We start from the raw sequence: 26,862 nt of genomic DNA on the forward strand, positions 1-26,862 counted from the left end.
AATGACTCTCAGCACCCCCACTATAAAAATTGTTCCAGCACCACTGGCCAGGTTGCACCAGGTGTGAGTGGGTTAGGCTCAGCCCAGCAGGATCCAAATGTGGAGGGGCTTAGTATGGGGGGGATCCAGATGTGGGGTGAGAGGTTTCTGCATGGGGCATTCTGTGTGCAGGCAGCTCAGTGGGATATCTAGAGGCACAGGGGTCATTTGGGGGGGTGTTTCTGGGTGCAGGGGCAATGGGACTCTGCAGGGGATCTGGGTGAAGGTGGTTGGGGTTTGGCAGGGGGGTCTGGGTGTGGGGAGATGGGGCTCGGTGGGTGGGTCCAGATGTGGGGAGATGAGGCTCGGGGGGGGTGCATGGAGGTGGGGGCTTGGTGGGAGGGTCTGGGTGGGGGCTCTGGTGCAGCTGGTTGGGGCCCAGGTGCAGCTGGTTGGGGCTCAGTGGGGTTTGGGTCCAGATGGGGGAGGAGGTAGCAATTGTCAGGGTGAGGGTTTGATTGCCTGCTTCACGGGGAAACCCCAGCTGCTGCTGAGGGGATGCCACATGCTGGGCTCCTGCTCCCCCCCCCCCCCGATTTCCCCTATCCCCATTTCATCCCCCTCCCCTCACTCCCACATTCTCCTCACCCCCCCCTTCCTCATTTCCCCACGACCCCTTACCCAGCTCTACTGTGGGCACTCACTGTTGTACAGAAAACCTGAAGGCTCCCAGCACGCAAAAGGGGAGCACGACTGGCACTAGAAACCAGGAGGCGGCGTTCAGCTGCAGAGTCAGGGGAGTCCAGACGCAGCCTCCTTCAGCTGGGCAGCTCTGCGCTTGCAGAAATTGGGGCGGGGAGGCAGCAGCAGCAGGTAACCCTGTGTGCCCCATGCCTTGCCTCTGTTTGGGGTAGGCAATCCCCCAAGAAGGGCACCCATGGTCATGTCCGTCCCCCCCACCCACCCTTGTGGCTTCCCTTTTCTTTCCTGCCGTTTTCTGCAGGGAAGCACAGGCATTCTGTGGGGAGGATGTTTTCTGTGGGTGCGCAGTCCTGCAGAATTTCCCCAGGAGTAATGTATACTGTCTCTTGGCAAAAGCTTAACTGGTAAGTTTTGAGAGTGTCCAGTGACGGGGCTGGATGCTATAGGGAGAATGCCCTTCAGGGATAGGGGTACACCTGGTGTTAACCTGCAAAGCAAAATAGGACTGGCAGAGCCCTGAGGAGAGGGTTTGAGTGGTAGAGCAGTGCTGTACAAGAGCTGCCACAAGATAGACTCCCTCATACTCGAGGCAGGGGGTAACCAGATGACCTATGATACTGGGTGCCCTGAGAAAGTGTCACATTGGGCAAGTTACTTACCTTGCCCTGGTCTTCCCATCTGTAAAATAGAATAATAATAAGGATTTTAAGGCTTATTCCATTATTTATTGAAAGGTACTGTGATGTGACAGCAATGTAACAAGTTACTAACACAGGTACATGTCAAGACACAGGTTTTAAAAAAATATCTGGCCTTCCTTCAGTCACTCATATTCAAAAGCAGTGTTGGATGCTTTTTGGTCTTGTTGCCAGGATGGACAAAAATACACCATCACACCACTTTCAAACTCTCCATAGATGCGCAAAGAGGTGCATGTCCTGACTCTACCGGGGCAGCCCCAGAGATTCATGTATTTGCAGGATTGAGCCACGTCTGGGAAATTCACTACACAATGCCTGCTGCTATGCCATCATCTGTGGGGTCTCTGGTTGGCACAGTCGTCCTCGGTAGACTATACATGTTTGATGTTGATGAGTCTTGAAATTCAGAAACACTCTGGTTACAAAGTCTGGAACAAAGAACCGTTCTGGATCTCCATAAGAGAGAGTCTTGTCTTTACTGACCATCTTAAATCTATACAATATTAGACTAATCTAAAATCTGAAGAGATGTGTACCTGCTTATTATGAAAACTGAGTACAGTGATTCTTTTTCTTATGCTCTAATCCAGTGGTTCTCAACCTGTTTACCATTGTGGGCCACATCCAATACTATCTATATGGCCCCGAGGATGTCACATGGGCCACAGCTGTGTGCTGACCGGGCCACAGGTTGAGAACCACAGCCCAGATCTTGCTTCCCTGATTAAAGTAGGCAAATGTGCTCAAAAATATCTGAGGCCATTGGCCACTGAACTTCGTGAAAATCCATGAGTTTTATAGATTGCTTAATTATTTGCTCCATTATCTTTCTGGGTACAGAAGTTAAGCTGACTGGTTTGTAATTCCCTGGGTTGTTCTTATTTCCCTCTTTATAGATGGGCACTATATTTGCCCTTTGCCAGTCTTCTGGAATGTCTCCTATCTTCCATGACTTTTCAAAGATAATAGCTAATGGCTCAGGTATCTCCTCACTCAGGTCCTTGAGTATTCTAGGTGACTTGAAGACATCTAACTTGTCTAAGTAACTTTTAACTTGTTCTTTACCTATTTTAGCCTCTGATCTGATCTCATTTTCACTGGCATTCACTATGTTAGATGTCCAATCACCATCAAGCTTCTTGGTGAAAACCAAAACAAAAGTCATTAAGCACCTCTGCTATTTCCATATTTTCTGTTCTTTCTCCCTCCTCCTCACTGAGTAATGGGCCTACTCTGTCCTTGGTTTTCCTCTTGCTTCTAATGTATTTGTAGAATGTTTTCTTGTTTGATCTTGTTTTGTGCCTTGAGTAGATCTCTGATTTTTAGGGCTTGTCTATGCTTGAAAACGATTTTGGATTAGGTTTGGTTGTAAATTTTAAAGTGCAAGAGTTACTCCTGAATAATTGTGGCACTCTTATTCCAGAGTAAGAGTGCCTTGTTCCAGTTTAGCTTACTCCAAGGCTCCTTATTTTGGAATAAGAGTGTCAAAACACTGACGTTGTGCAGTCTATATGGTTTTATAAAAATATGATAAGTGAATATAATGTAGTTGGGATATACTTCATAGGTCTCTTGTAAGGTATCAATACAAAGCTTATAATCTACTGAGTGTGATCATCCTACTTGTATAAATGTACCACTCTTGTATCTAAAACTAGAAATATAAAATATTCCTCTGAGGGCCTATTGTAATTATGCAAAGTGTGGGCCATTAATGGAATCTTGATAACTCCCATTAACCAGGACCGTTGTCTGCAGATGGCTGTGTTTTACCTGTGAGTCTTCCTGTATGTGTGTGCTGGCAAGTGGGTAATGAAGTCTTACAGTGACATGTGATCATGTCACCTGAACTGGAATCCATCTTTAACCTGGTGCTTTTCCAGTGAGAGGGGGGGTGGAAACCCAGAGGGACAAAGGGTTCCCACCTTATGCAAAAGATAGATAGATATAAAAAAGGGGTGGAACAGAACAAAAGGGGAGGAGAGGAGCCATCATGAAGAATCCCCTAGCTACCAACTGAGCTGGAACAAGAGCTGTACCAGGGGAAAGAATTGTGCCGAGGCCTGGAAGGTGTCCAGTCTGAGGAAAAAAAAAAATTACTGAAGCATCTCTGAGGGTGAGATTATCAGTATTCAGTTTGATTAGACATAGATTTGTGCATTTTATTTTATTTTGCTTGGTGACTTACTTTGTTCTGTCTGTTACTACTTGGAACCACTTAAATCCTACTTTCTGTATTTAATAAAATTACTTTTTACTTATTAATTGACCCAGAGTATGTATTAATACCTGGGGGAGCAAACAACTGTGCATCTCTCTCTATCAGTGTTATACAGGGCGAACAATTTATGAGTTTACCCTATACAAGCTTTATACAGGGTAAAACGGATTTATCTGGGTTTAGACCCCATTGGGAGTTGGGCATCTGCGTGCTCAAGACAAGCACACTTCTGTGAGCTGTTTTCAGGTAAACCTGCAGCTTTGGGGCAAGTAATTCAGACCTTGGGTCTGTGTTGGAGCAGACGGGAGGAGTGTCTGGCTCAGCAAGACAGGGTGCTGGAGTCCTGAGCTGGCAGGAAAAATGGGAGCAGAAGTAGTCTTGGCACATCAGGTGGCGGCTCCCAGGGGGTTTCTGTGATCCAACCCGTCACAAACGCATAATTATTCAGGAGTAACTCCATGCATAGAAAAGTCTGTTTCTGAACAGAAACTGACCACTTAAACTCTTGTCCTTTATGTACTCTATGAAGTGCAGTTCTGTAACTAACCATGTTTGTCCTTTACAAATGCAGCATATGTTGGTCAACTAGCTGAGCAGAGCCAGAGTGAGAACTTGGCACAGTAGATGTGCCCCATCCCTGCCACCATAGAAAAACTGTCCTTTGATGCAAATGGTGTCAGCAGGTCACTTTCCCAGTGCAGATCATATGGAAGAAGAAATTTTCCTATTCTGCTATTTAACAATGTCCTACAGGAAAAATTGAGGTGGGATGCCAGCCTTTATTCCTAGCCTCTGGTCAGATGTTTTGGTTAATCAGTGTACCTGGGATTTCAAAATGCATATCAGCACCTTGTCTTTGAGGGGTGCACAGTATACATAAACCACAAACTGACTAAACTCATCTTGGTTATAAATACACCTCTACCCCAATATAACGCGACCCAATATAACATGAATTCGGATAGAACGCGGTAAAGCAGTGCTCCGGGGGGGCGGGGCTGCGCACTCCGGCAGATCAAAGCAAGTTCGATATAACACGGTTTCACCTATAATGCAGTAAGATTTTTTTTTTTTTGGCTCCTGAGGACAGCATTATATCAGGGTAGAGGTGTACTAGAATAAATATTTCTAAGGAGTTGTCAAGTCATCTTAAACTCCATAATCTACCTAGACTCAAATGGCAGAGTCCAGAGCTCAAACTGATGTGCACAACTCTGAGATGCCGTTCTAGTAAACTACTATTCTGCTATAACTCTGACTTGGTTGGAGAATGGATGCAGAGTGTGGGGAATGGGAAAAGAGACCTATAAATGTCGATCTGAGCAAACAGATAGATAAGGAAATGTGTACCTCAGTCTCATTGGAGTCTAATTACCAGCTCCCTGCTGGCTTTCTAAGAAAGATGAGGTGCACTGTGTCCAACTGGGGAAACATTCCCACTTTATTAATGCTTGTCTGACTCCTCTTAGCCACATAAATGTGCAGAACATAAGCGTACTTCTAATTCAATAACTGCCTCCCCATTATCAGGCAACATTCTCTAGATATCTCACAGTAAGAACAGAAGTAACTTGGCTTCACAGTGAGCTGTTAACTTTACAGCAGTCTGGCACTGGAATCTTGCAGTGGATACAAATATTTGTGAAATTTGATGCCTGGTGCTCCAGCTTGGCAGATTGGCTTGTTTGGAGGGGGAGGGCGAAGAATGCAGATGACGCACTTGATTTAAAAAAAAAAGTTAGTAGTGTTGACAGAAACCCAATCCTGATTAAGAGGGACAGGAAGGCATCCGATTCCAGCCATGTCTTGAGCTCAGTTACAGTTGGTTTTGGCCATGGCTTTCTTTTCTGCTTGCCTCTTATCAGTTTTTTAAGCTCTTGCCCTGACATTTCCACAATCATGTAGATGACTCTTCTCTAATGACAACTTTCTCCCTAGCTACAGCACTTCTATGTTAGGGGGACTGGAGGTTTCTCAAGTATGCAGCAAATTTTGGAAGGGAGGGTCCATGAGTTGTAAATTACAATGGCACCTGCTAATAGTACTCTGATTTATACCCCAGACAAACCTTCCTGCTGAAGGGAGCCAACCTTTTTTAGGCATATATAAACTGTTCTGGACTGAAACATGCCTGGCTTGTTTAAGCAGTGAACTATTCTGTTCAGCTTCTGGTGATCAAGAATATCGCCCACCTCTGAAGTGGTTGTGTTCGTATACAGCAAACGGCTGATAAGGTTTTCCGCCCCCCCATATCTCTCTTGCAGCATACATATTGTCTTAATGTTTGCATTACTCCTTACTATATGAGCTCTGATGAAAGCACCAAATATCTTGTGTGCAAAATGTTAAATGGTTGCAATGTAAGGAATTGTAACTTAATTCTTGATTGCTCTGGTTATCCGAGAGTCTCTAAGGCCCTGTCTACACAGGCAAGTTTCTGCGCAGTAAAACAGCTTTCTGCGGCTGTAACACGCGAGGTGTACACACTACCAAGCCACTTAGTGCACAGAAACTACCCCAACGAGAGGCGTACAGCTTTCTGCGCCAGGGCTACAGTGCTGTGGTGCCAGTGTAGACACCCTGGTCGATTACAGCACTGCAGTTGGCCTCCCGGAGGTGTCCCACAATGCCTGTTCTTGCCTCTCTGGTCATATGTTTGAACTCTACTGCCCTGTCCTCAGGTAACCCAACTGTCATGCCCACCCGTAAATTTTCTTTGGAATTTTGAAAGTCCCCTTCCTGTTTGCTTGGTGATGCATGCAGTGGTCTCAGCACATCTTTCCAGGTGGCCATGCCTGCTCCACACACCAGGCGATCCCCTGCTTGCAGCAATGCTGAGCTGCTGGACCTAATCAGCATTTGGGGAGAGGCTGTCCAGTCCCAGCTGCACTCCAGCTGTAGGAATTATACCTACAGACAGATTTCACGATGCATGACGGGCTATGATCAGGACACATTGTGCAGGGTCAAAGGGAAGGAGCTGCAGAACGCCTACCACAAGGCATGGGAGGCAAACCGCCACTCAGTGCTGGGCCCACGAGCTGCCGGTTCTACAAAGAACTGGACGCGATACTTGGTGGCGACCCTATCTCTACTGCGAAGGCCACTGTGGATACTTCGGTGGCTCACATGCCAGTCGAGAGTGGACTGAGCCGGGAGGAGGAAATCTTGGAGGGAGGCAGAGATGTATGCAGCCAGGAGCTCTTTTCTACCCCGGAGGAGGCTAGCCAATCTCAGCTGTCGGATGTTGGCCAAGCGCAAACAGGACAGGAGGCTCCTGGTAAGTGGATTTGATTTTGGGAATCACTGAAACGAGTTGTTGGGGTCAGAAGGGTTGCAGAAAGCAGGTGTATCTCCTACCACATGCTTAGTCTGAGCGGCGGAACAGACTGTTGGTTGACTCCCTCACTTCACAGGAATCTGCCTGAGATCTCCAGGAAACTATTGTGGCGATACTGGGTAATCCGCTGTGGCAGGTTCTTCGGCAGACCTGCTTTGTTTTCTTGGTCCCATTAATGGTAATTTTCCTGCGCCCAGTGTGGGGATAGGAATGATTATCAAGGCCTCCTCTCCCCCCCCCCCCCCCCCCCCCCCCCCCACCGTGCTGGCTCTCCCCACGAGCCATGTGCCCAGTGTACAGCAGGGTCCAGGAAGGATTTTTCCCTGCCCCTGTGGCTACTCACCATTTGGGGAGGGTCTTGCAGCTCATGAGGACTTGCCTGGGGTCAGCTAGTTAGTGACAGGTGTATGAGTAATGCCTGTGTTTTAAATCCCTGTTCTGTGTGTTGCAAACAATACTGCTTCTGTAAAATGTTGCATTTAAACTTCAGAGAGATGACCTTGGGATAGCCCAGCCTCCCTCTTTGTTATCGGCGGCTGAATGACTGCACAGAATTAGAAAGCGGCCAAGAAGAACTAAGGAGGACTTTCTGAGTAGTGATATGATGCACTCAACGTCCAAGAGAGAAATTTGAAGGAGTGGCGGGACACCGAGAAGAGGAACCGAAAGGAGAACGTGGCAAGCCAGAATGAAGCCCACAGAGCGGCTCTGTAAAGATTATGGAGCGCCAAGCAGACACACTCCAGGCGATATTATCTCTGCAAACCGAGCAGCTCCATCCTCTCCCCCCCCCCCCCCCTCCGCAGCCGCTGTCACAAAACTCTTTCCCATGCTCCCCCCAGACACTGCCAACACACACTTATCAACCTCCTGGCTCCAGTCTATACCTGCGGTATTCCACTCCCTCTCGCCTCACAGTCCAGCACTGCGGACTCCCACTACCCACTGCACTCAACACCCATCCCTCTGCAGTTTGGCCCTGCTGAAGTATAGTGCCTGCTGCATTGTACTCCAAAGGAGAAGGTTGGAGATGATCCAGGACATACACAAATCTTTAGGCCATCCCAGGACCCCACCTCCTCCTGGGACCTTCCCTTCCCCCATTCCCCTCACTGCTGATGTGGGTTGTTTGTTTGTTTGTTTGGTCTCTCCTCTAGTTGTTGTTTTTAATAAAAGGATTGTGTTGGTTTGAAAGCACAAAGAGCCCTGCAAAGCAATATACAATTATGTTAAACCCACATATTGCATCATCTGCACCACTCACCTCCTGTCATTACAGCACTGCACTCCCGAGCAGAGCAACAAATATTAGTGGTTTTCAGCTTCAAATTGCTGCCTCAAGGCATCTCTGATCCTTATGGCCCCATGCTGCGCCTCTCTAATAGCCCTGGTCTCCGGCTGTTCAAACTCAGCCTCCAGGCACTGAGCCTCTGTGGTCCAGCCCTGAGTGACGCTTTCACCCTTCCCTTCACAAATATTATGGAGCGTACAGCACTTGACTATAAGCATAGGAATATTGTTGTTGGCCAGGTCCAGATTCCCATAGAGGCAGCACCAGCGGGCTTTTAAACATCCAAAAGCACACTCAACAGTCATTCTGCATTTGCTCAGCCTGTTGTTGAGCCGCTTGTCAAGTTGCCCCATGTATGGCTTCATAAGCCATGGCATTAAGGGGTAGGCGGGGTCTCCCAGGATCACAATGGGCATTTTGACTTCCCCTACAGTGATCTTCTAGTCTGGGAAGAAGCTTCCTGAACAGGCCAGTGTTCCAAAAGATGCGTGCATCATGCACCTTTCCAGACCAGCCTGAGTTAATGTCTGTGAAACACACACGGTGATCCACAAGCGCCTAGAGAACCGTTGAGAAATACCCCTTGCGATTAATGTGCTAGGTGGTCTGGTGCCAGAATTGGAATATACATGCCATCTATCGCCCCTCTGCAGATAGGGAAGCCCATTTGTGCAAAGCCATCTACAATATCACGCACATTGCTCGGATCGGAGCCGTGCACTCTGGGCAGCTAATACCGCTGCAAGTGCCACAAGTGTGAACATGCTGTTGCGCAGGCATCTGACAGTGTGAACAAACAGCGGTTTCCCTTCAACACGCTCTGAGAGGCGCTATAACTCCTGGCACTTAAACTTGATGTCTACACTAGCAGAGTTAGTGTTGTATCATGTCTCCAACTTTTATTGTAATTAAAGTTGGGACTACTTTTGCTGTCTGACAGTGCTTCTTTGACTAACCATAAGGTCTGCTGTTGGCATTCTGCATACGTGGACAAACCTGTGGGGGCAGTGATGTGGCATTCCCCATGGGTTTACATTGCCATCCTGTATGTGTGCTTAAATAAAGAGACATTGCAGCATTGTTGCTTAGTACGCGTGTCTGTTTCTGTAGTATTGCAATTAAACATTCATTGTACAAAGGCACGGTTGTACTGAATGACTAATGTTGCTGAGAGTCCTTTTTTTTTATGGAGGTGTTTAATCTAACAAAATGGTAGCAGAACTCCAAGTTGCTTATGAAGGCCACACTAAAGTGTAGAAGGTTTCTCTTTATCAGACTAAGGACTACAACTTGAAAAATTGGTTTCAGAGGAGCAGCCGTGTTAGTCTGTATCCGCAAAAAGAATGGGAGAACTTGTGGCACTTTAGAGACTAACAAATTTAAAGTGCCACAAGTACTCCTGTTCTTTTAACTTGAAAAATGTGTTTGCCAGCAATGAATGGGAAGATTTCCCTACCCAGTGTGGTTGGTGGGGTAGGAGGGCGCACAGCAAAGCTATTGCAGAACTTACAACTTTCCATTAGAAATAAGCTTCTAGCCATTACAGCTGCAAAACTTCCAACATGACCTGATGCGATGGTTTTTATTTGACTCTCTAAACAACTACAGTGCTAAAGCTGCTGCTTTTGGTTTTGCCCAGCAGCAGCAGCAGTAGGTTTAAATTAACAAAACTATAGTGTTTCACCACTGTCCTCCGTGGAATTGTGAAACTGTTCATTCCTCCCGAACTGAGTGGGAGAGGGAATAGAGTGGCAGAGACCTATTTTCATCTTTACGGCAGCCAGGAGGCTATGCAGAGGACAGAGCTGCTTCTCTCTTCCAGTTGGAGGACTAGGTGTGGCATCATCTTAAAATCTAAGCTTTAGAGACTTTCTAGCATTGATCCAACAAATGGAGGACCCTCTGCACGAGCTAGGGTCAACACTGGTAGAATATTCAGCATCTGAGTATCTGGGGGAGGGATAGCTCAGTGGTTTGAGCATTGGCCTGCTAAACCCAGGGTTGTGAGTTCAATCCTTGAGGGGGCCACTTGGGGATCTGGGGCAAAATCAGTACTTGGTCCTGCTAGTGAAGGCAGGGGGCTGGACTCGATGACCCAAGGTCCCTTCCAGTTCTAGGAGATGGGATATCTCCATTATTATTTATTATCTTCTGTGGATGGCACAGTGGCTGGGCTTGTCCGCACAGTGTTAGCCATTCAGCAGTGTTCAGGGGTGTGGCATGATTCTTTCATGTGAATCTAAAGCTTTCTAATAAGAGAGTAACAAACTTTAGATAAACCACTGTTATAATTTGACATGAAAAGTAGATACAGATGCTCTGTGCAGTTGCAATAATACCTAGTGCTTCTGAGCCCAAGTAGGAGTCTTGTCTGATGCATTCTGTCCTCCATTTCTAGAGATGCTTGATACTGGTGACTTTCAGGGTCTAACATTTCCACCATTGTGTGGAGCAGTAACAAGTCCTATTGTGATTTAGAGTAAATAACCTAAATTTAAAACTTTTATTTTCCAGTGATTAATCTAAAACTGATTTGTGGTTGTACATGTGACAGACTTCTGGGGACAAGACTGAGGTGAAAATGTCTCATCCAGAGTCTTCCTATTCCTATGATGCAGAAACTACCTACATCAACTTCAGGACTCTGAATGATGATGACATGCAGAGTGTAGATTCATGGTTTGGTAAGTATCTTAGAGTTTGGTGTCTGCTTTCTGCTGAGGTGAGGCTTTGGGAAAGTAAAATGTCCCTGCCCAGGGAAACTGTCTTGTTAGGCTTGACTTCTATAGCAAGTAGGTTATGTTGAATTATGCAGTAAATGACATCTCTTAAAACCCAAGTACAGTAAAATGCTATCCCTGATCAGAACTAGTGAGTTGACGACAGGCTTAACTAACATCATAATTACTTGTATACCATGTGGTATTGTTACAAATGCTTAATATAGAATGTGTTGACAGTGTTTACTCTTTCACAGATCTGAAAGCCAGTTCAGAGAATGTCCCTCCTGCAGAGAATGTGGCAACTGTCTTGCAGCACAAACCTGCCTCTTCAAAGGCTAATCTTCCTCACGCTATTGTTTCACCAATGGTGAAATCCAGTAAGTTGGCACAATTCTGAAAAAATAACCTCCATCCACGAGAAGTTGAGAGGCATTGGTGCTAAGTGGCATAATGGCTTAGTCCAGCATGGTTCTGTGAGCTTGTTATGGTCTTGGAAAGATATGACAGAAATGTCTTAGTACGCTTGCAGAATTGCTAGTTCACAAGCAAAGTTTAGAAATGCACTCTGGAGACGTGTGACATTTTTTTCCTGCCTTCTTAGATTTGTCTTCTGACCAGACTTTGTATTTGGTCATGCCTCTCTACTGTCCAATTTAGAGAGGTCTCTCAAACACTCTTGCTTCTGGGGTTCTATGTTTAACTTTTTCCTTTTATTTGTTTACACAGTCTTCAGTTGGGTTCTAATACTAGAGATGGTGTCAACTCTAACCCTGGTGAACTTTCTACAAAGAATCTTACATGTGCCCAAGACACCATACCCATCTGTCACCTTATAAACACACTTTCCTAGATTAATGTTTCCCCCCTGCTGATGGGGGGGGGGGGGGGGGAAATGCCACCAATAGACCCACCCCCCATCTTTGTATCCAGTTCCAAGATCTCTAAATTTTCTCCTTAAGAGTTACCTGCCTAAGCCACTTGCAGCACATTTTATTGGGAGCACCTATGCTCTTCCGACCAAGACAAGCGTGGAGTATCCTGGTTTCAGAACTCTTTATCCTGGTGTGCTTTTCTCAGAGAGAGAACGATGTGAAAATCCCACTCAACAGCAGAATTATTTGTAAAACAAGACATTAAAATGTAGAGGGAAGGATTTGAAACAATAAGTTCTTATCATAACTAGACTTACAGTTGGCAAAAGTTAAACTAGATAAGGCATTTTTGTCTTAAGTTGCAGAAAAGAGAACTAAAAACTTACAGATTTCAGAGAGCAAACTCATAGGTCTGATTTTTTTTTTTCATTAGAATCCCTGTGTCCTATTTTTTCCTAGAGCAAGGGAGGTGTGTATTGTGTCTCAACACTTCCCGATGGTCTGCTAGAATATCTAGAAACATAAGCCCTTGGCTTTCTAAACTATCTCCATAGTTGAATACTAACATCTCCTGAGGCTCAGTCTCTAAAAATGTGTGTGGGTGGGGGAAGGGGCGGCCTTTCAGTCTGTTCTGTACAGGACCTTCTTAGTCTGTTACCAGTTAGCGAGCTTTTATATGGTATTTTCTACTACCCTCTTTTAGGCTATGTCTACATTACCACTTACGTCGATATAACTTGGGTGTGAATAAGCCACCTCCGAGTGATGTAAATTACACCGACCTAAGCGCTGGTGTGGGCAGCACTATGTCAGCAGGAGAGCTCCTCCCGCTAACCTAGCTACTGCTGCTTGTTGGGGGTGGATCAATTAAGTCGACAGGAGAGCTCTCCCGTCAGCTTACAGCAGCTACATTAGAGAGCTTATAGTGGTGCAGATGCAGCTGTGCCACTGTAAGCTGTCTAGCGTAGCCATAGCCTTAACCTGTTCCAAAGCAGAGACTAACTTCCCTGTTTCACCCAATTAGGTGAAAACCATGAGATGGAGAGGAGAGAAATGGCGCAGGCAATGTTGAGACCACAGAATATTGTTGGTTCTCTGGCAGCCTGGAAAGTCCCCTCAAATGATGATTCACCTCCTGCTCCTTCAGGAGCTTCTCAAAGGTAAGAATGCTGGTCAGCTTAACCAAGTTCTGTGAGGCCTAGTGGTGATCCTCATCAGCAGCATGCCCAAGCTGTGTCCTGGGCTAGGTGGGCAATGACGGTCTAGCAGTCTCAACACTTCATGAATGTTTCCATATAGATAGAACTGGAGACTGATATTGGCTTAACCCACCACTACAGAAAGTAGGATTTAAGTGGTTCCTGTCAATGGGTCTGTTTCCTAACCTGAAGGCCCCATCTGTAGGGGTAAGAAGGTAGTTCAGTTTCATACCTGTTGGCTGAGATAGCCAGTTGTGCTGGTGACTTCCAGGATGTGTAGATATCTGGAATTGGACTGAGGCTGTAAGAGTCCTGTGACGGGTTGGATCACAGAAACCCCTTGGGAGCTGCCACCTGATGTGCCAAGACTACCTCTGCTCCTGTTTTCCCTGCCAGCTCAGGACTCCATCACCCTGTCTTGCTGGGCCAGACACTCCCGTCTGCTCCAACACGGACCCAGGGTCTGAATTACTTGCCCCAAAGCTGCAGGTATATCTGAAAACAGCTCACAGAAGTGTGCTTGTCTTGAGCACTCAGATACACAACTCCCAGTGGGGTCTAAACCCAAATAAATCCATTTTACCCTGTATAAAGCTTGTATAGGGTAAACTCATAAATTGTTCGCCCTGTATAACACTGATAGAGAGAGATGCACAGTTGTTTGCTCCCCCCAAGTATTACCCCCAAGTATTAATACATACTCTGGGTCAATTAATAAGTAAAAAGTAATTTTATTAAATACAGAAAGTAGGGTTTAAGTGGTTCCAAGTAGTAACAGACAGAACAAAGTAAGTCACCAAGCAAAATAAAATAAAATGCACAAATCTATGTCTAATCAAACTGAATACCGATAATCTCACCCTCAGAGATGCTTTAGTAAGTTTTTTTTCCTCAGACTGGACACCTTCCACGTCTGGGCACAATTCTTTCCCCTGGTACAGCTCTTGTTCCAGCTCAGGTGGTAGCTAGGGGATTCTATATATCGACACTCTCACTCTCACACTCTTGCAGTTCAGGTGACATGATCATATGTCACTGCAAGACTTCATTACCCCCTTGCCAGCATACAGGAAGACTCACAGGTAAAACGTAGCCATCTGCAGACAGTGGTCCTGGTTAATGGGAGTCATCAAGATTCCATTAATGGCCCACACTTTGCATAATTACAATAGGCTCTCAAAGTTATATTTTATATTTCTAGTTTTAGATACAAGAGTGGTACATTTATACAAACAGGATGATCACACTCCGTAGATTATAAGATTTGTAATTATACCTTACAAGAGACCTTTTGCATGAAGCATATCCCAGTTACATTATATTCACTTATCATATTTTTATAAAACCATATAGACTGCACAACGTCACAGTCCCTTTGCTGTTGGTGATACTTAGAAGTTTCTACTGAGTGACGCTGAGTTCAGACTTGCAACCTAGATGCACAAGGGGGCTTTGTACCATAGTACAAATAACAGAAATTATTTAGGTTTTCAATTAGCAGTGTAACGATTAGCTGCTATTAATCTCCTCTTTAGCATATCTGAATGTAGTGCTGTCTGGATTTCAGTGACTCTTTCCAGCAGATATTGAAATACACTATATGGAACTGATTGTCTTTCCCAAAGACCACTTGGGAGACTTGACACTGTTCTTTCCTGCAGGAGGGTATCCAGAAGACTGTCAGCACAACAGAAGAATTCCCAGCAACGCAAACGTCAGGCCAAAGTCAAAGCAGAGAGATGCACTGTCACGTCCATCAAAAAGGAAGATGTTCCACCCACCAAGAAACAGAAAATGTACATCACCAGAGTCCTGCTTGGGGCTGGGTGGTGGGAGTGCTGCTTTTTATCTCTCAAATTACTTGGAGTCCATTCTTCTGATAGGCTTCAGCCTAGATGAGTTGGATTTGCAGGCTTAGGTAGAGGTGATGGAGACCTGGTTCATGATACTAATTCCGTCACACGTGAATCCAGTGATTTGTTTTTGTTTTATTTTTTCCCTCCAAATTTGAGGAGGAATGCTGGGCGGGAGAGGGAGAGAGACAGCGAGTGATTCAGCTTTGAGTTTCTTAATCCCGATCACTCTGGGCCCAGTGCTTCTGTGAACTGTCTTTAAACTCGATTCATGCTACTAGTGAGGATGGAGTCGAACAATTCTAGACTGCGAGAAGAGAATGTTTCTCAAATTCAGTTTAAATATGACTCCACTATATGCTAGGAAACTTTGGATCAAGAAAACAATACACTAGTGGAGTTGTCACAGGATGGGATGTATGCCTCAGCAATTACTCTTTCCACCTAACAGAGGAGAGTACATACATCAAAGCCCATTCTGGAAGGAGAAGCTACATTCTGAAACTTCAGTAATTAGTCTTCCCTTTTGCAGCTTTAACAGAGTACCAGGGAAAACTAGACCACCAGTGCCATGCTATATGGCCAGGTAAGGCTCTTCCTTGGGTTATCTTCAGATGACTGGTGAATTCACTAGGTGTTTGGGATGTCCAGGGCATGTTAGTGAGCACTAGAACCAGTGTTGCACTGAAAACACTGGCATCCAGGAATGGCTTGCTCAGTTTTGTGTTGATCTTTATCTATTTTGTCACTGTAGCTCTAGCAGTAAAGAGAGAATAACTGAAGTATCGCTGAACAGAGATCACTCCCAGAGCACTGAACTCTCCCCAGCCAGACCCAAGGGCAAGCTGACCATGCCTACCACGCCAACAATGCTGAAGTACGTACAACAATCCCTTTTGTGCTAGTAGCTGTAATTTTAAAATGACCATTTAAGGAAAGCTTGTGGTCTCAAGTCTTACTATTATATGGGGGGGTGGGAGAGGCAGTGTGCCCGCAAGTGTTCTGAGCATGTGTGCAGTAATCCTCAAGTACAAATGAGGATGTAGCCCAACTAGCTGTATGTGGACTCCTTGAGATACAAAATCAAAGACTGTAGTTAGCCAAAAATATCGGCTTTACTCTGAACAGTGTCTCTGGAACTTGAGAGTTAGACTTCTGCACTGCAGATCTTCACTTGATGCCTCTTTGAGGTGGGAATGCAATATCCAATAGAAATGGGAAGTTATGCTTGTTGAGATCATAGAGGTTTGGCAAGGGATTAGTATCTCCTCAGGCTGTTGAAGAGAAGCAGGTAAACCTCCTGTAAACTTGTTCACTCCTGTGACCGGGGTCCTAGTGGGGGCCAACTGTAGTCATTCAATTAGGGTGAACTGCAAAGAATGGAGCAGACAATCCCCAAAAAGCTGGTGGATATTCCAATACTTACATTTTTCAAGACCGCATAAAACAGCTTCTTTATTACCTCACTGGTTACTTAGATGTCCAAACAATACAGTTCCCTTAAAGGATCCAGCCTCAGGCCTCCATCCAGGCACCTAAGTCAAATATGATGATTTCTGAAAATCTTATTTCATCATATAAAAGAAAAGGTTCTACCAATCCCAAAGGGTTGGAGACATTACCTCCCTGGTTATTGAATATTCCAGATCTTACCCAAAACACGCTACAGCTAGTTCTTATTAACTAAACTAAAATTTATTAAAAAAACGAAAGGAAGTATAGTTGAAAGATCAATATACATACAGACATGAATTCAATTCTTAAGATTCAGATTCATAGCAGAGATGGTGAGCTTTGTAGTTGCAAAGAGCTCTTTTAGAAATAGTTCATAGGTTATAGTCCGATATCCAAATATCATATTCAGGGCATACCAGCATAACTGGGACCTGTCTTGCAACTCAAACTTCCCAGATGAAGCCCAAGCAGATCTGAGATGACCAAATCAGGACCGAAGGATCTTTTGTACAATTTAATGTCCTTTTTTGCCAAGTTGGTATTTCCTAGGGGAACAGAAGGTCATTAGGATGACTTTGAAGGAGGTCCATCACTAGTACTTAGCTATACAAATTAACATAAGGCCATTTGCTTGTTCCTCCAACATTCAGGGTACACTTCAAAGAGAGATGAATACAGAGATATCCCATGTTTACAATTCATTCAAATGCTAGGATGTTCTTTTGATCTCTGAAATATCAGAATACAGCATAGACAGGGACTGTTGATTACATCATTGACCCTACTCGTACATTATCCCTCCACATGTCTTTTGAGAGGTATTTATTTTGCAGGATGTTTAACCCTTTCTGGCCATTCTGGTCACAACTCCTCTCTAGCTTTCTGACATACTTCACTCTTTCAGGAGGAAGTATCTTTCTGGCAAGCTAAAGAGCACAGAGGAGCAGGAGCTGGAAAAGATGAAGCAATTGCAGCAGGAGACAATGGATCTGCGCAAAAAGAATGAAGAGTCCCTGATAGCTGCTATTGCTGGCTCAGGTAGGCTCTAGCTAAACATGGAGGCTTAGCATCCCATGCTCTCCTAGTGACCCGCGAGGGTGTGGCTATGGATAGTGCCTTCTGGAGGGAAATGTCAACGTGTGGCCATTTCTAAGAACATGGAATGCAGTTTGAGCCCCCTTAGCTGTTTGCTTCTCACCTTCCCTTTCTTTGGTGGGTGTACTCTAAGTAAAATGCACTGATCCTGACATGGACATCTGAGATATCCTGATGTCACTAACCCATCCACAGATTATCTTGGGTCTTGTATGAATTCTAGGTTTGGGTTGATGCATGTCATGGTTCCAGGGACAGAGCAGCACTTCCACTTCTCAGAGTAGAATCCCATGATTCACCCCAGTTCTAGACTGGTTCCTTGGCAGGTCCCAACAGGGTTTGGCACCTGCCAGATGCTTTCCTTTGGGCATGTCCTCAGTATGAAAATGCAGTGACTGTAGACAGCTTCTATGAAACAAAAGGGTAAAAATAACAAAAGGTCTACATACATATCTTCTTACTTATGCTTATCACTTCCCTGAAGACTTGGGGCTTGTCTATGTAACCCTTCTGCCCGTCTGAGTTGGCAGCAACATGGGCCGGGTTCAGTATTAATTTGGTTTAGCTTAATTCAGTTTTGTGCCAAATTAAGGTCACTTTAATTCTGAACAAGAGCATCCACACAGGGACTTAATGCCATTTATTGAATCTATGTTTTAAATTCACACCTTTAATTAATTGGATTAATTTTCCTGAGTGTCTACCTGTAGAAAAACTGTTAGATAGTCCTGACTTAACCTTGGTATCCCTGCTTTCTTCAAGTGCTTGTTCGTGTCAATTCCAATCAGATGACTCAAGGCCGCTGTTCTCAGGCAGAACTTGCTCTCCACGTCAATGTTGGAGAACAGAGAGCGGTACGCCTCGCGTGCCAGACTTTCTGAGGGGGAGGCTATTTCCTATATGCGTTTCCGCCTATCCCTCTTGTTCACAAGGTGCTCCTCAAGATACGGAGGGAACAAGCTTTGGTGATATTGATAGCTCCAGCCTGGCCTCACCAGCACTGGTACACATCACTCCCTATCAAGTGCCATAGTTCTTTAGTTGGGGGGGGTTAACCCCCCCCCGACTACTTGGAGCCGTGGTATGCCGCAGTCCCCAGGGTTTAAAACCTGTGAGGTCTGCACTAAGCGCATGCCAAAGAGTGACCCTCATGCCTTTAGTTTAAGGTGTCTGGGGAAGGTCGCCAAAAGGACCGTTGTAAGATTTGCCACGAGTTCCATCCCAGAACCATTAAAGAAAGGGACCAGCGGCTCAAAGTTCTCCTTATGGAGGCAGCTCTCTGCCCCCACTTGGACCCGGGGTCAGAGGACCTCTCACCCAGCATGTAATCGTCGATGCAGAGCACCCCAGCACCGTCCTCCCAGGAACCGGTGCCAAGAAAGGACTCTTCCCGAGACGCTCAGCACTGGCACGGCTCCTCCCACAACCAACCAGCAGGCATTGCCGATATCATTGCCGGTGCCTCAGAAGAAAAAGAAGCCAGAGAGCACCATCAGCACCACCCTGGTCCCACATGCAATCAAGAGGGAAGCCAGTGATGATGTCCCAGCGTTCTCCTTCTCCATGGCACCCTCTGGTGCTAGCTCCTCCGGGGAGAGAGCCTAGTCGGTCCCAGAGCTCCCAATGATCGGTTCCCCAAAGTACGGCTTCTCCGTCGTCTTCCTTTTCTGAGACCTCGGAGTTGGAGTCAGATTCCTACCGCTCTGACAAGAGCAGGAGGTCCCGGTTGTGGCGGGACAGATGGGCTTGCCCGGCACAATGGCCCACCGCAGTGGTAGAACCTATCACAGTGGTCCTTCTGGACTCCCTGGGCCTTCCACCAGAGGGGTCCCACTCGGTGATTTCGGTAGCTTTGGCCACCTTTATCCCACCTCCAGTCGATCAACCAGCCACTGAACAGCCACCACCCGCGTCGACGCCATCGGCACTGGCTTAGACTTCGGCTCCTGCACCGACAGCAGCACCAATACTGTCCTCCACAGCCCCAGCACTGAGGGGCACGGCGCTGTCCACCTCGGCACCTACCCGGGCCCCCTTGGGTGCTGACAGTGGGGAGCAGCCGCCTTTTTGGGGGCCACCTCCTCGTCGCCAGACGAAGCCCTGGCGGGCACTGCCATAGCATCAGCACTTGAAGACAATAGGATGTTGCAGCAGTTGCTGCGTCGGGTTGCCCAGGGTCTGGGCATCAAGGCAGAGGAGGTAGTTGAGTATTCTGATCCCATGGTGGATATCCTCGCACCCTCTGGACCTTCCCGTATTGCCCTGCCGCTCATCAAAAACATTGCAGGCACCACCAAGACCCTGTGGCAGACCCCAGCCTCGTTGTTGCACTTGGCCATGGGTGGCAAATGGCAATACTTTGTGCCTTCTAAGGACTAACAACACCTATATTCCCACTCACAACCTGATTCCCTTGTTGTGGACACTGCCAATCAGTGCAAGTGGCAAGGCTTCCAAGGGCCCAAAAACAGGGAGACTTAAAAAAAACACTCTCTTTTCGGGAGAAAGGTCTATTATATGGGTGGATTCCAACCAACAGGGCATTGTCAGTCAGTTCTCTTATAATACCTGTGCGGTAATGGCAAAATTTACGGAACTGCTCCCCCTAGACTCCCAGGCTGAGTTTTCGGCCTTGGTTGAAGAGGGCAAGCTAATTTCACAAGCTTCCCTCCAGGCTGTGCTGGACGGTGATGACGCTGCCATGAGTCATGGCTACAGGGATGGCCATGAGAAGGGGCTCCTGGGTCCAGGTCTCTGGTCTCCCGTACGAGGTCCAGCAGACCATACAGGACCTCTCCTTTTGAGGGTGTGACTGTTTGCCGAGAAGACAGATAAAAGGCTACGTAGCCTGAAAGATTTCTAGAGCCACCCTCAAAGCCTTGGGCCTACACACTCCCGCCACTCAGCGGAAGCACTGCAGGGCACAACCTCCTCCAAGGTTCTACCAACAGAATTGTCAGGACCCTTCCTGGAGAAGGACTAGGAGCAGCAGGAAAAGGCCGCACCCGTCCTCAGGCCAGGGCTCTGGCCAATCCAAGCCTCCTTCCAGCCAGAGACAGGCCTTTTGAAGGGGCGGTCAAGGACGGCTCACCAGAGCAAGAACTGGATCCACCCCACCTTCTCTTTTTTTGTCCCGACTATCCCCTTTCTACCGTGCATGGCCCTGTATCACTTTGGACCACTGAGTGCTCTGCAGAGTAGAGAGGGGATACTCCATCCAATGCAATTTCACAAATCCGTTTTTTAAATTCACACCTTTAATTAATTTTCCTGTGTGTCTATCTGTAGACAAACTGTTAGATGGTCCTGACTTAACTCTGGTATCCCTGCTTTCTGAGGACTCTTGTCTTATCTGCACTGTAACACAATTCAGCAGTGTGAGTATCCACATGCACCAGAGTACTGCACTGTAAGTCCCTGTGTGTGGGCCCTACGGGTGCAAACTAAAAACCTAGTTAGAGGACCAAAAAAGTGCCACCGTGGCTAAACTAAGTAAAAGAAACAGAGGCAAAAAGGCATCCATTAAAAAGTGGAAGTTAAACCCTATTGAGGAAACTAGAAAGGAGCATAAACTATGGCAAATGAAGTATAAAAATATAATTAGGCCAAAAAAGAATTTGGAGAACAGCTAGCCAAAGACTCAAAGTAATAGCAAAAAAATTAAGTCCATCAGAAGCAGGAAGCCTTTTAAACAACTGGTGGGGCCACTGGACAATCGAGATGCTAAAGGAGCACTCAAGGAAGATGAGGCCATTGTGGAGAAACTAAATTAATTCTTTGCATCAGTGTTCATGGCTGAGGATGTGAGGGAGATTCCCAAACCTGAGCCATTCTTTTTAGGTGACAACTCTGAGGAACTGTCCCAGATTGACGTGTCATTAGAGGAGGTTTTGGAACAAATTGGTGAATTAAACAGTAATAAATCACCAGGACCAGATGGTAGGTTCTGAAGGAGCTCAAATGTGACATTGTAGAACTACTAATTGTGGTATGTAACCTATCCTTTAAATTTGCTTCTGTACAAGATGACTGGAGGATAGCTAATGTGACACCAATTTTTTAAAAAGGCTCTAGATGCACTCCTGGCAATGATAGGCCAGTGAGCCTAACTTCAGTACCAGACAAACTGGTTGAAACTGCTGCAGTTGGGGGGGAAGGGGACAGCACGTGGTGCCACCCACCAACAGGCGAGGCGGGCCTATGGCCCTGCTGGGAGGTGGCCAGGTGCTGCCCCTGCCCCCATCGCTCCAGGACCAGCAGCCTGGGGTGCCAGGGCGGCTTTCCCTGAGGCTTCCCCAGCTGCTGGGGTGGTCCTGGGTTCGGCCGCACCAGTGCAGCAAAATTCACGGAGGCCATAGAAAGTCATGGACGCTGCGACCTCTATGAATGATTCGCAGCCTTAACTATGACTCCCTGTGTGGATACTCTGATTTCTGGAATAAGGGTTTTGTTCCGTATTGGTGTAATCCACTTCCAAAGTGGATTGGGTTAAACCAGGATAAGAGCACTCACGCAGGGAGTTAATCAGGAATAGCTACTCTGCTTTAAATTCACACCCTACCTTAATCTGCATTAATTTCACTGTAGGCCTTAGTCTCCAGATCCTCCTCTTCCCCATAGTTTCAGGACTGAGGCTTTTAACCATTTACAGGTTCTTTAGTATTTAAATGTTGGGGATGGGCTGGCTACAACCATGATCTGCTTTCTTGCAGATGTAACTCTATTTGGATCAGAGTCAGATCTCTGCACCATGTAGCAGACAGCATGACTATAATTGAATAGACAGAGGTAGACATATCCACAAAAGCAGATTTTCCACATTCTTAACAGCATGTTTCTGGGACCATATCAAATGGCATGTCTAAAGTATATTGGGGCACAAATCTACCTGGAAACAAAGCTTAATTATCTTGTGAAATATAAAGGGCCGAGGATGAGTTTGCAGGCCTGATATAATGCACATAACTGCATAGAGAACACAGGTTTTAGTTTTGCTCCTCTGGTATCAGTCTCATGGGTTTTTCTCCTTTTTAGGACAACCTGTGAAGAAAACAACTGGCCAGATAACAAAGCCGATTGACTTCCATTTCTGCACAGATGAGAGGATTAAACAGCACACAGAAAGCCAACCTGGGAATGAATACAAGAAGCTGGATTTCATAGCAGCACTGAGAAAGCACCCTCCATCTCCGGTGAGAGGATAGGGCAGCAAGGGTGCTACCTGATTGTTCTAAATCTGTTGGTGGCTCTTCCTGTTCTACGGTTTGCTAATGTGGGATTTGCTGGTGGTAATTCACTGGGTGTGAGTGTAAGAGGTCATGTGGGATGTGACCGACTAATAGAGGTGCCGTCGTCTTACTGAGCATCGCTGTGCTGGCTGCCAGCACCTCTGCAGAGTTTCCAGTCTGGCCCATCCCAGAGCTTGTTGTATGTCCAGTCAGCTCACAAGTGGTGGAGGTGGAATCTGGAATCCCATCTACTACTCCAGCAGGTTGAGTTCCCATGAGGCTCCAAAAAGAGGATCTTCTGAAAATAGAGTAGTATGCCTTCCCCGGTACACCTACTCTTCAGATATCTGAGTGGGAGCTAAGTATTCTTCCCTTACAGGTGATTCCTTATCAGCAAGGCTGTTACAAGTCCTCATCCCTAGTAACCTACCAAGGATTCGATTTCCAAGCTGGAGTCTGCTTATTTAGCTACATCTGAGTATCAATGCAGTAGGGTCTATCCTCAGCAGTGCTGAGCATGCACATCTGTTCAAATCCGTGGGAGCTGTGCTCTCATCTCTGCATGGATTCTCTTCTCTTCTCGCTGTTAAAGTAGTTTTGGGAGAAGAGAACTTCAGGGGGTCCATTTAATATAAATTGAAGATATGACTATGGTATCTGAGGTGGCAGACCAGAACATAAGGAGGAGATTAGAATGCTTTAATCAGTTGGCAATGAACGATTGTACAGTGCCTCCCTCCTGTTAAGCATTGACACTTTCCCTTACTAGCGGGAAGACTGACATCTTACACTGGTGTAGGAGTGAAGCTTTGATGGAGTGCCTTGTTTAGATTGCTACAATGACCAGCAACTTCTCTTTCCAGGCACGAGTGGTGAAGGGGCCCACCGTCCCCAAACCTTTCAATCTCTCCTGTGGCAACAAAAGGAAGTTTGAAGAAACTACATCAGAGTATGTCCCCCTTGCTCAGCAGATTGAAAACTTCCAGAAACGTACTCCCTCTCGTTACCATTTGAGGAGCAGGAGGACTGATGAAAGTAAGACTTAGTGAAGTGGGCTAGCTGGTAATTTGTGCGCCAAGGTAACAGGGGAGCAGGAAGCAGTAACTTGTTAAGGTTCTGCCTACTTTGTATGAGTGTCTCTCAGCCTGGCCATCTGCTCTAATTAAAATGATCTGTTTCAGTTCCAGCTATTAATTGCTAGTTTCTGTGATTTGGATTTGTAGGTCCAATTCCAGTAAAGCCACTGAAGGCCAGACTTACGCAGCCCAAAACTCCACTGCTTCAAACCAAACAGCGCTTAAGACCTGTAACTTGCAAGAGTGCAGCTGAGTTGGAGGCAGAGGAAATAGAGAAGCTCCGACAGTAAGTAGAAGCATTGTTTAGACCCTGAAATACCCTAGTGTCCACAGAGCAACCTTGAACCAACCCAAAAGTCTCCAGGCTTCTGAGGAACAGTCTTGTGTAAAGCTATAAACAATTGTGTAAATGAGCTTGGTGTATCTAGATTTAAAGCAAAAGGATATAGGGTTGATAATCTAACGTAGATATGGAAAATGATCCAGTTCATAAAAGGAAAGGACTCAACTCTTGGCCAAGAGTTACAGTTAGTAACACTCCCCTAATAAGTAAGTACAATCACCACGTGCAGTATAAACTCTCCTACAACCAGACTTGGGGTTTTTGTTTTTGTTTTCCTAGTTGAGTTCTAAAATAAAAACATGTAGTCACTTAATCCAATGGGTAAGGTTGCGCCTGGGGAATGTGGTGAGTGGCTTAGTTGATCCTTGTTGACTCCTAGTAAGGAAGTGGAGCTATGCATAAGGTGAAATATGCAAGGCTCAACTGTTGGTCACTGTTGCTGATTTCTGCAGTGGTGGCAAGGGAAAAACGACTTATGACTGTTCTCTGCCTTGTTGTGTGTAGATGATTGTCCCCTCATTCTTCATGCAGATACAAATTCAAAGCTCAGGAGCTTAATCCAAGGATCATAGAGGGTGGGCCAATCCTGCCCAAGAAACCCCCTGTGAAAGAGCCCACACAGCCTATTGGATTTGACTTGGAAATTGAAAAAAGGATTCAGGAGCGAGAGAGCAAGAAGCAGAAGGAGGAGGAGCATTTTGAATTCCATTCCAGGCCATGTCCAGCTAAAATCTTGGAGGATATTGTGGTAAGAACTCTTGCAACACAGCTCTGCTCAAGAAATGAGAACATCTGAAGCAGCAGTTAGCTTCCATTTCAGAGCATGCGTCCCTATTTCTCTCTGATGCTTACTGCAGTTTGTGTCTACCAAAGAGCTCCAAATATCACTTCACATCAGGGAAGAGCTACAGTAGGTTAATTCAGGCTAGAGTGCTCCTGTGAAGTATTGCCTAGTTAGGGCTAAATTCTCACTTGACTCTCTCCTCCTGACAGGGTGTTCCAGAAAAGAAGCCCCTTCCTGTTACAGTTCCTAAATCCCCAGCCTTTGCGCTGAAGAACAGAGTCCGAATGCCTGGTAGCGAGGAAGAAAAGGTGACTAATCTGGGACGGTTTCTGGTCTCCATAGCATGTGGCAGTTGGGACCCTACCCTTCCCATAGCCAACCAGCAGCGACTTCACAAGCAGTAATGGGTGTTCTAGTTAAGCCATTCTTGCCTTCAAACTTGGGGAAAATGATTCAGTGGAGAGACCTCCAATTAGCCCTCTTTCCAATGGCCATTTCCTCCCAAAGGGAATCACTTTTATCTGTCCTTCCGAGAACTCAGATCCTCTTAAGAAAATACATTTAACTGAGTAGACAGTTTATTTTAAAGGACGTTGTTTGGGCTCCTGAGGTACTGAAGGTATGCCTTTTGCTGCTGTCACTAACTTTATCTTGCAGGGGAAAACTACATGGCTTATAGCCTTCTTGAGGAGCGAGGGCTCTGGCCCTGATGCTAATCTGCTGGGGAGGGAAGTGGACATTCAGGATTTGTATTTTTCGCTATAGTTATTCTAGGTGCAAAGGGAGCTTCTTCATAAGCAGGATGAAGGCTTTTCCGGATCAAACACCTTGGTGCTACCATGGTCCACCTGGGGAGACCCAGGGCCCTTGAGGGTGGGTGGAGAAACTACAATCCAACCTTAGTGAGTAGTAGAACAAGCAAGATTTTTGCATTGTTCATCTAGTTCCCCAAGAAGCCTCAAGACTGATACCTGTGTTATTCCTGTGGCAGTCTGTTGCACTGTACTGTGCCTCTTAGTAGGAGAGGACAAAGTGCCAGTCTTAAGCCCTTCATTTTTAGCAACACTAGGAATCTCCCATCACCAAAAGTCTTAAACCTGCCATCAAAGAACAACACTGGTCAGGGGATCAGTGTGTCTCTTGTGTCTCAGCCTGTCTCCTTAATGCTGATGTTTCTTTAGAGAGAGGAGGTGGTCCCGGTGATCAAAGCTAACCCCATGCCACACTATGGAGTGCCCTTCAAACCTAAAGCCCCCGAGCAGAGGCATGTGGAGGTGTGCCCCTTCTCTTTTGACTCTCGTGACAGAGAGAGGTGGATGCAAAAGGAGAAAAAAATAGAAGAGCTGCAGAAAGAGGAGGTGCGTGCTGGGAAATGTCTGGGATTACTCTGTTTCCAAAAAAAAAAAAAAATCCCATCTCTTGCTACTGGCAGAAATGCTTGTGGGGTTTCATGTTCAAGCAAAACTGCTCCTGTAGACTGACCAGCTGTACAGCGTTTTGCAAACCTATTTTGCAAGATCTCAAGAGTGCTACAAAATCATGGGGGGAAGGTGTCAGTTTCCCTGGTAAGAGTAAATGGATGTCTAGGGAATATCTTCACCTGGGAAGATAGTCCAATTGTCCATCTCAGTGTCCTTCAATCCCTGGAGGTAAATAATGGAATTCCTGTTTTCCTCTCCCTCTGTTCTTGTTGGCCCAGCATTCAGAGGAAGCATGGGACCAGCCATTCTGGATCAATGCATTGGTCTGTGTGGTCTAGGGGCCAGTAACGGATGCTTCTGAGGAAGGTGCAAGAAATCCTTCAAAAGGCAGTTCTGGAAAGGCAGGCCTGCAAAGCAAGCTTCTTCCTAACTCCCGTTAGTCTGATTTATTTTCTGAAGCAGAAAGACCTTATTCCTTCTTAAACCATTGGTTATCTTTTTAATCACTAATGCATTGCTGGATAACCTTACCCATGTAAATGTTCATTCCTCTTGAGTCCGCTAAATTCCTTAGGGTTT

At 46.1% G+C, this 26,862-nt stretch overlaps 1 protein-coding gene across 6 annotated transcripts in view; it reads left to right on the forward strand.

Moving 5' to 3' along the window:
• TPX2 (TPX2 microtubule nucleation factor) overlaps positions 1 to 26,862 on the forward strand; it is a 31,542-nt gene that overhangs the window by 1,021 nt on the left and 3,659 nt on the right. For 2 of the 6 annotated variants that reach the window (XM_065566295.1, XM_065566297.1), the window contains exons 1-13: positions 10,717 to 10,918; positions 11,212 to 11,334; positions 12,854 to 12,989; positions 14,690 to 14,824; positions 15,414 to 15,467; positions 15,636 to 15,758; positions 17,241 to 17,374; positions 22,466 to 22,623; positions 23,523 to 23,694; positions 23,883 to 24,021; positions 24,610 to 24,826; positions 25,072 to 25,170; positions 26,044 to 26,220. In XM_065566295.1, the coding sequence (XP_065422367.1) occupies positions 10,816 to 10,918; positions 11,212 to 11,334; positions 12,854 to 12,989; positions 14,690 to 14,824; positions 15,414 to 15,467; positions 15,636 to 15,758; positions 17,241 to 17,374; positions 22,466 to 22,623; positions 23,523 to 23,694; positions 23,883 to 24,021; positions 24,610 to 24,826; positions 25,072 to 25,170; positions 26,044 to 26,220 (1,770 nt within the window). In that variant the 5' untranslated portion in view covers positions 10,717 to 10,815. Of the gene's footprint in view, positions 1 to 10,716; positions 10,919 to 11,211; positions 11,335 to 12,853; positions 12,990 to 14,689; positions 14,825 to 15,413; positions 15,468 to 15,635; positions 15,759 to 17,240; positions 17,375 to 22,465; positions 22,624 to 23,522; positions 23,695 to 23,882; positions 24,022 to 24,609; positions 24,827 to 25,071; positions 25,171 to 26,043; positions 26,221 to 26,862 lie in introns of those variants that run through there. The other 4 variants (XM_065566298.1, XM_024108908.3, XM_065566296.1 and 1 more) reach the window with 3 other exon arrangements.

Source organism: Chrysemys picta, chromosome 13, assembly GCF_011386835.1.
Source record: "Chrysemys picta bellii isolate R12L10 chromosome 13, ASM1138683v2, whole genome shotgun sequence".
NCBI lineage: Eukaryota > Metazoa > Chordata > Testudines > Emydidae > Chrysemys > Chrysemys picta.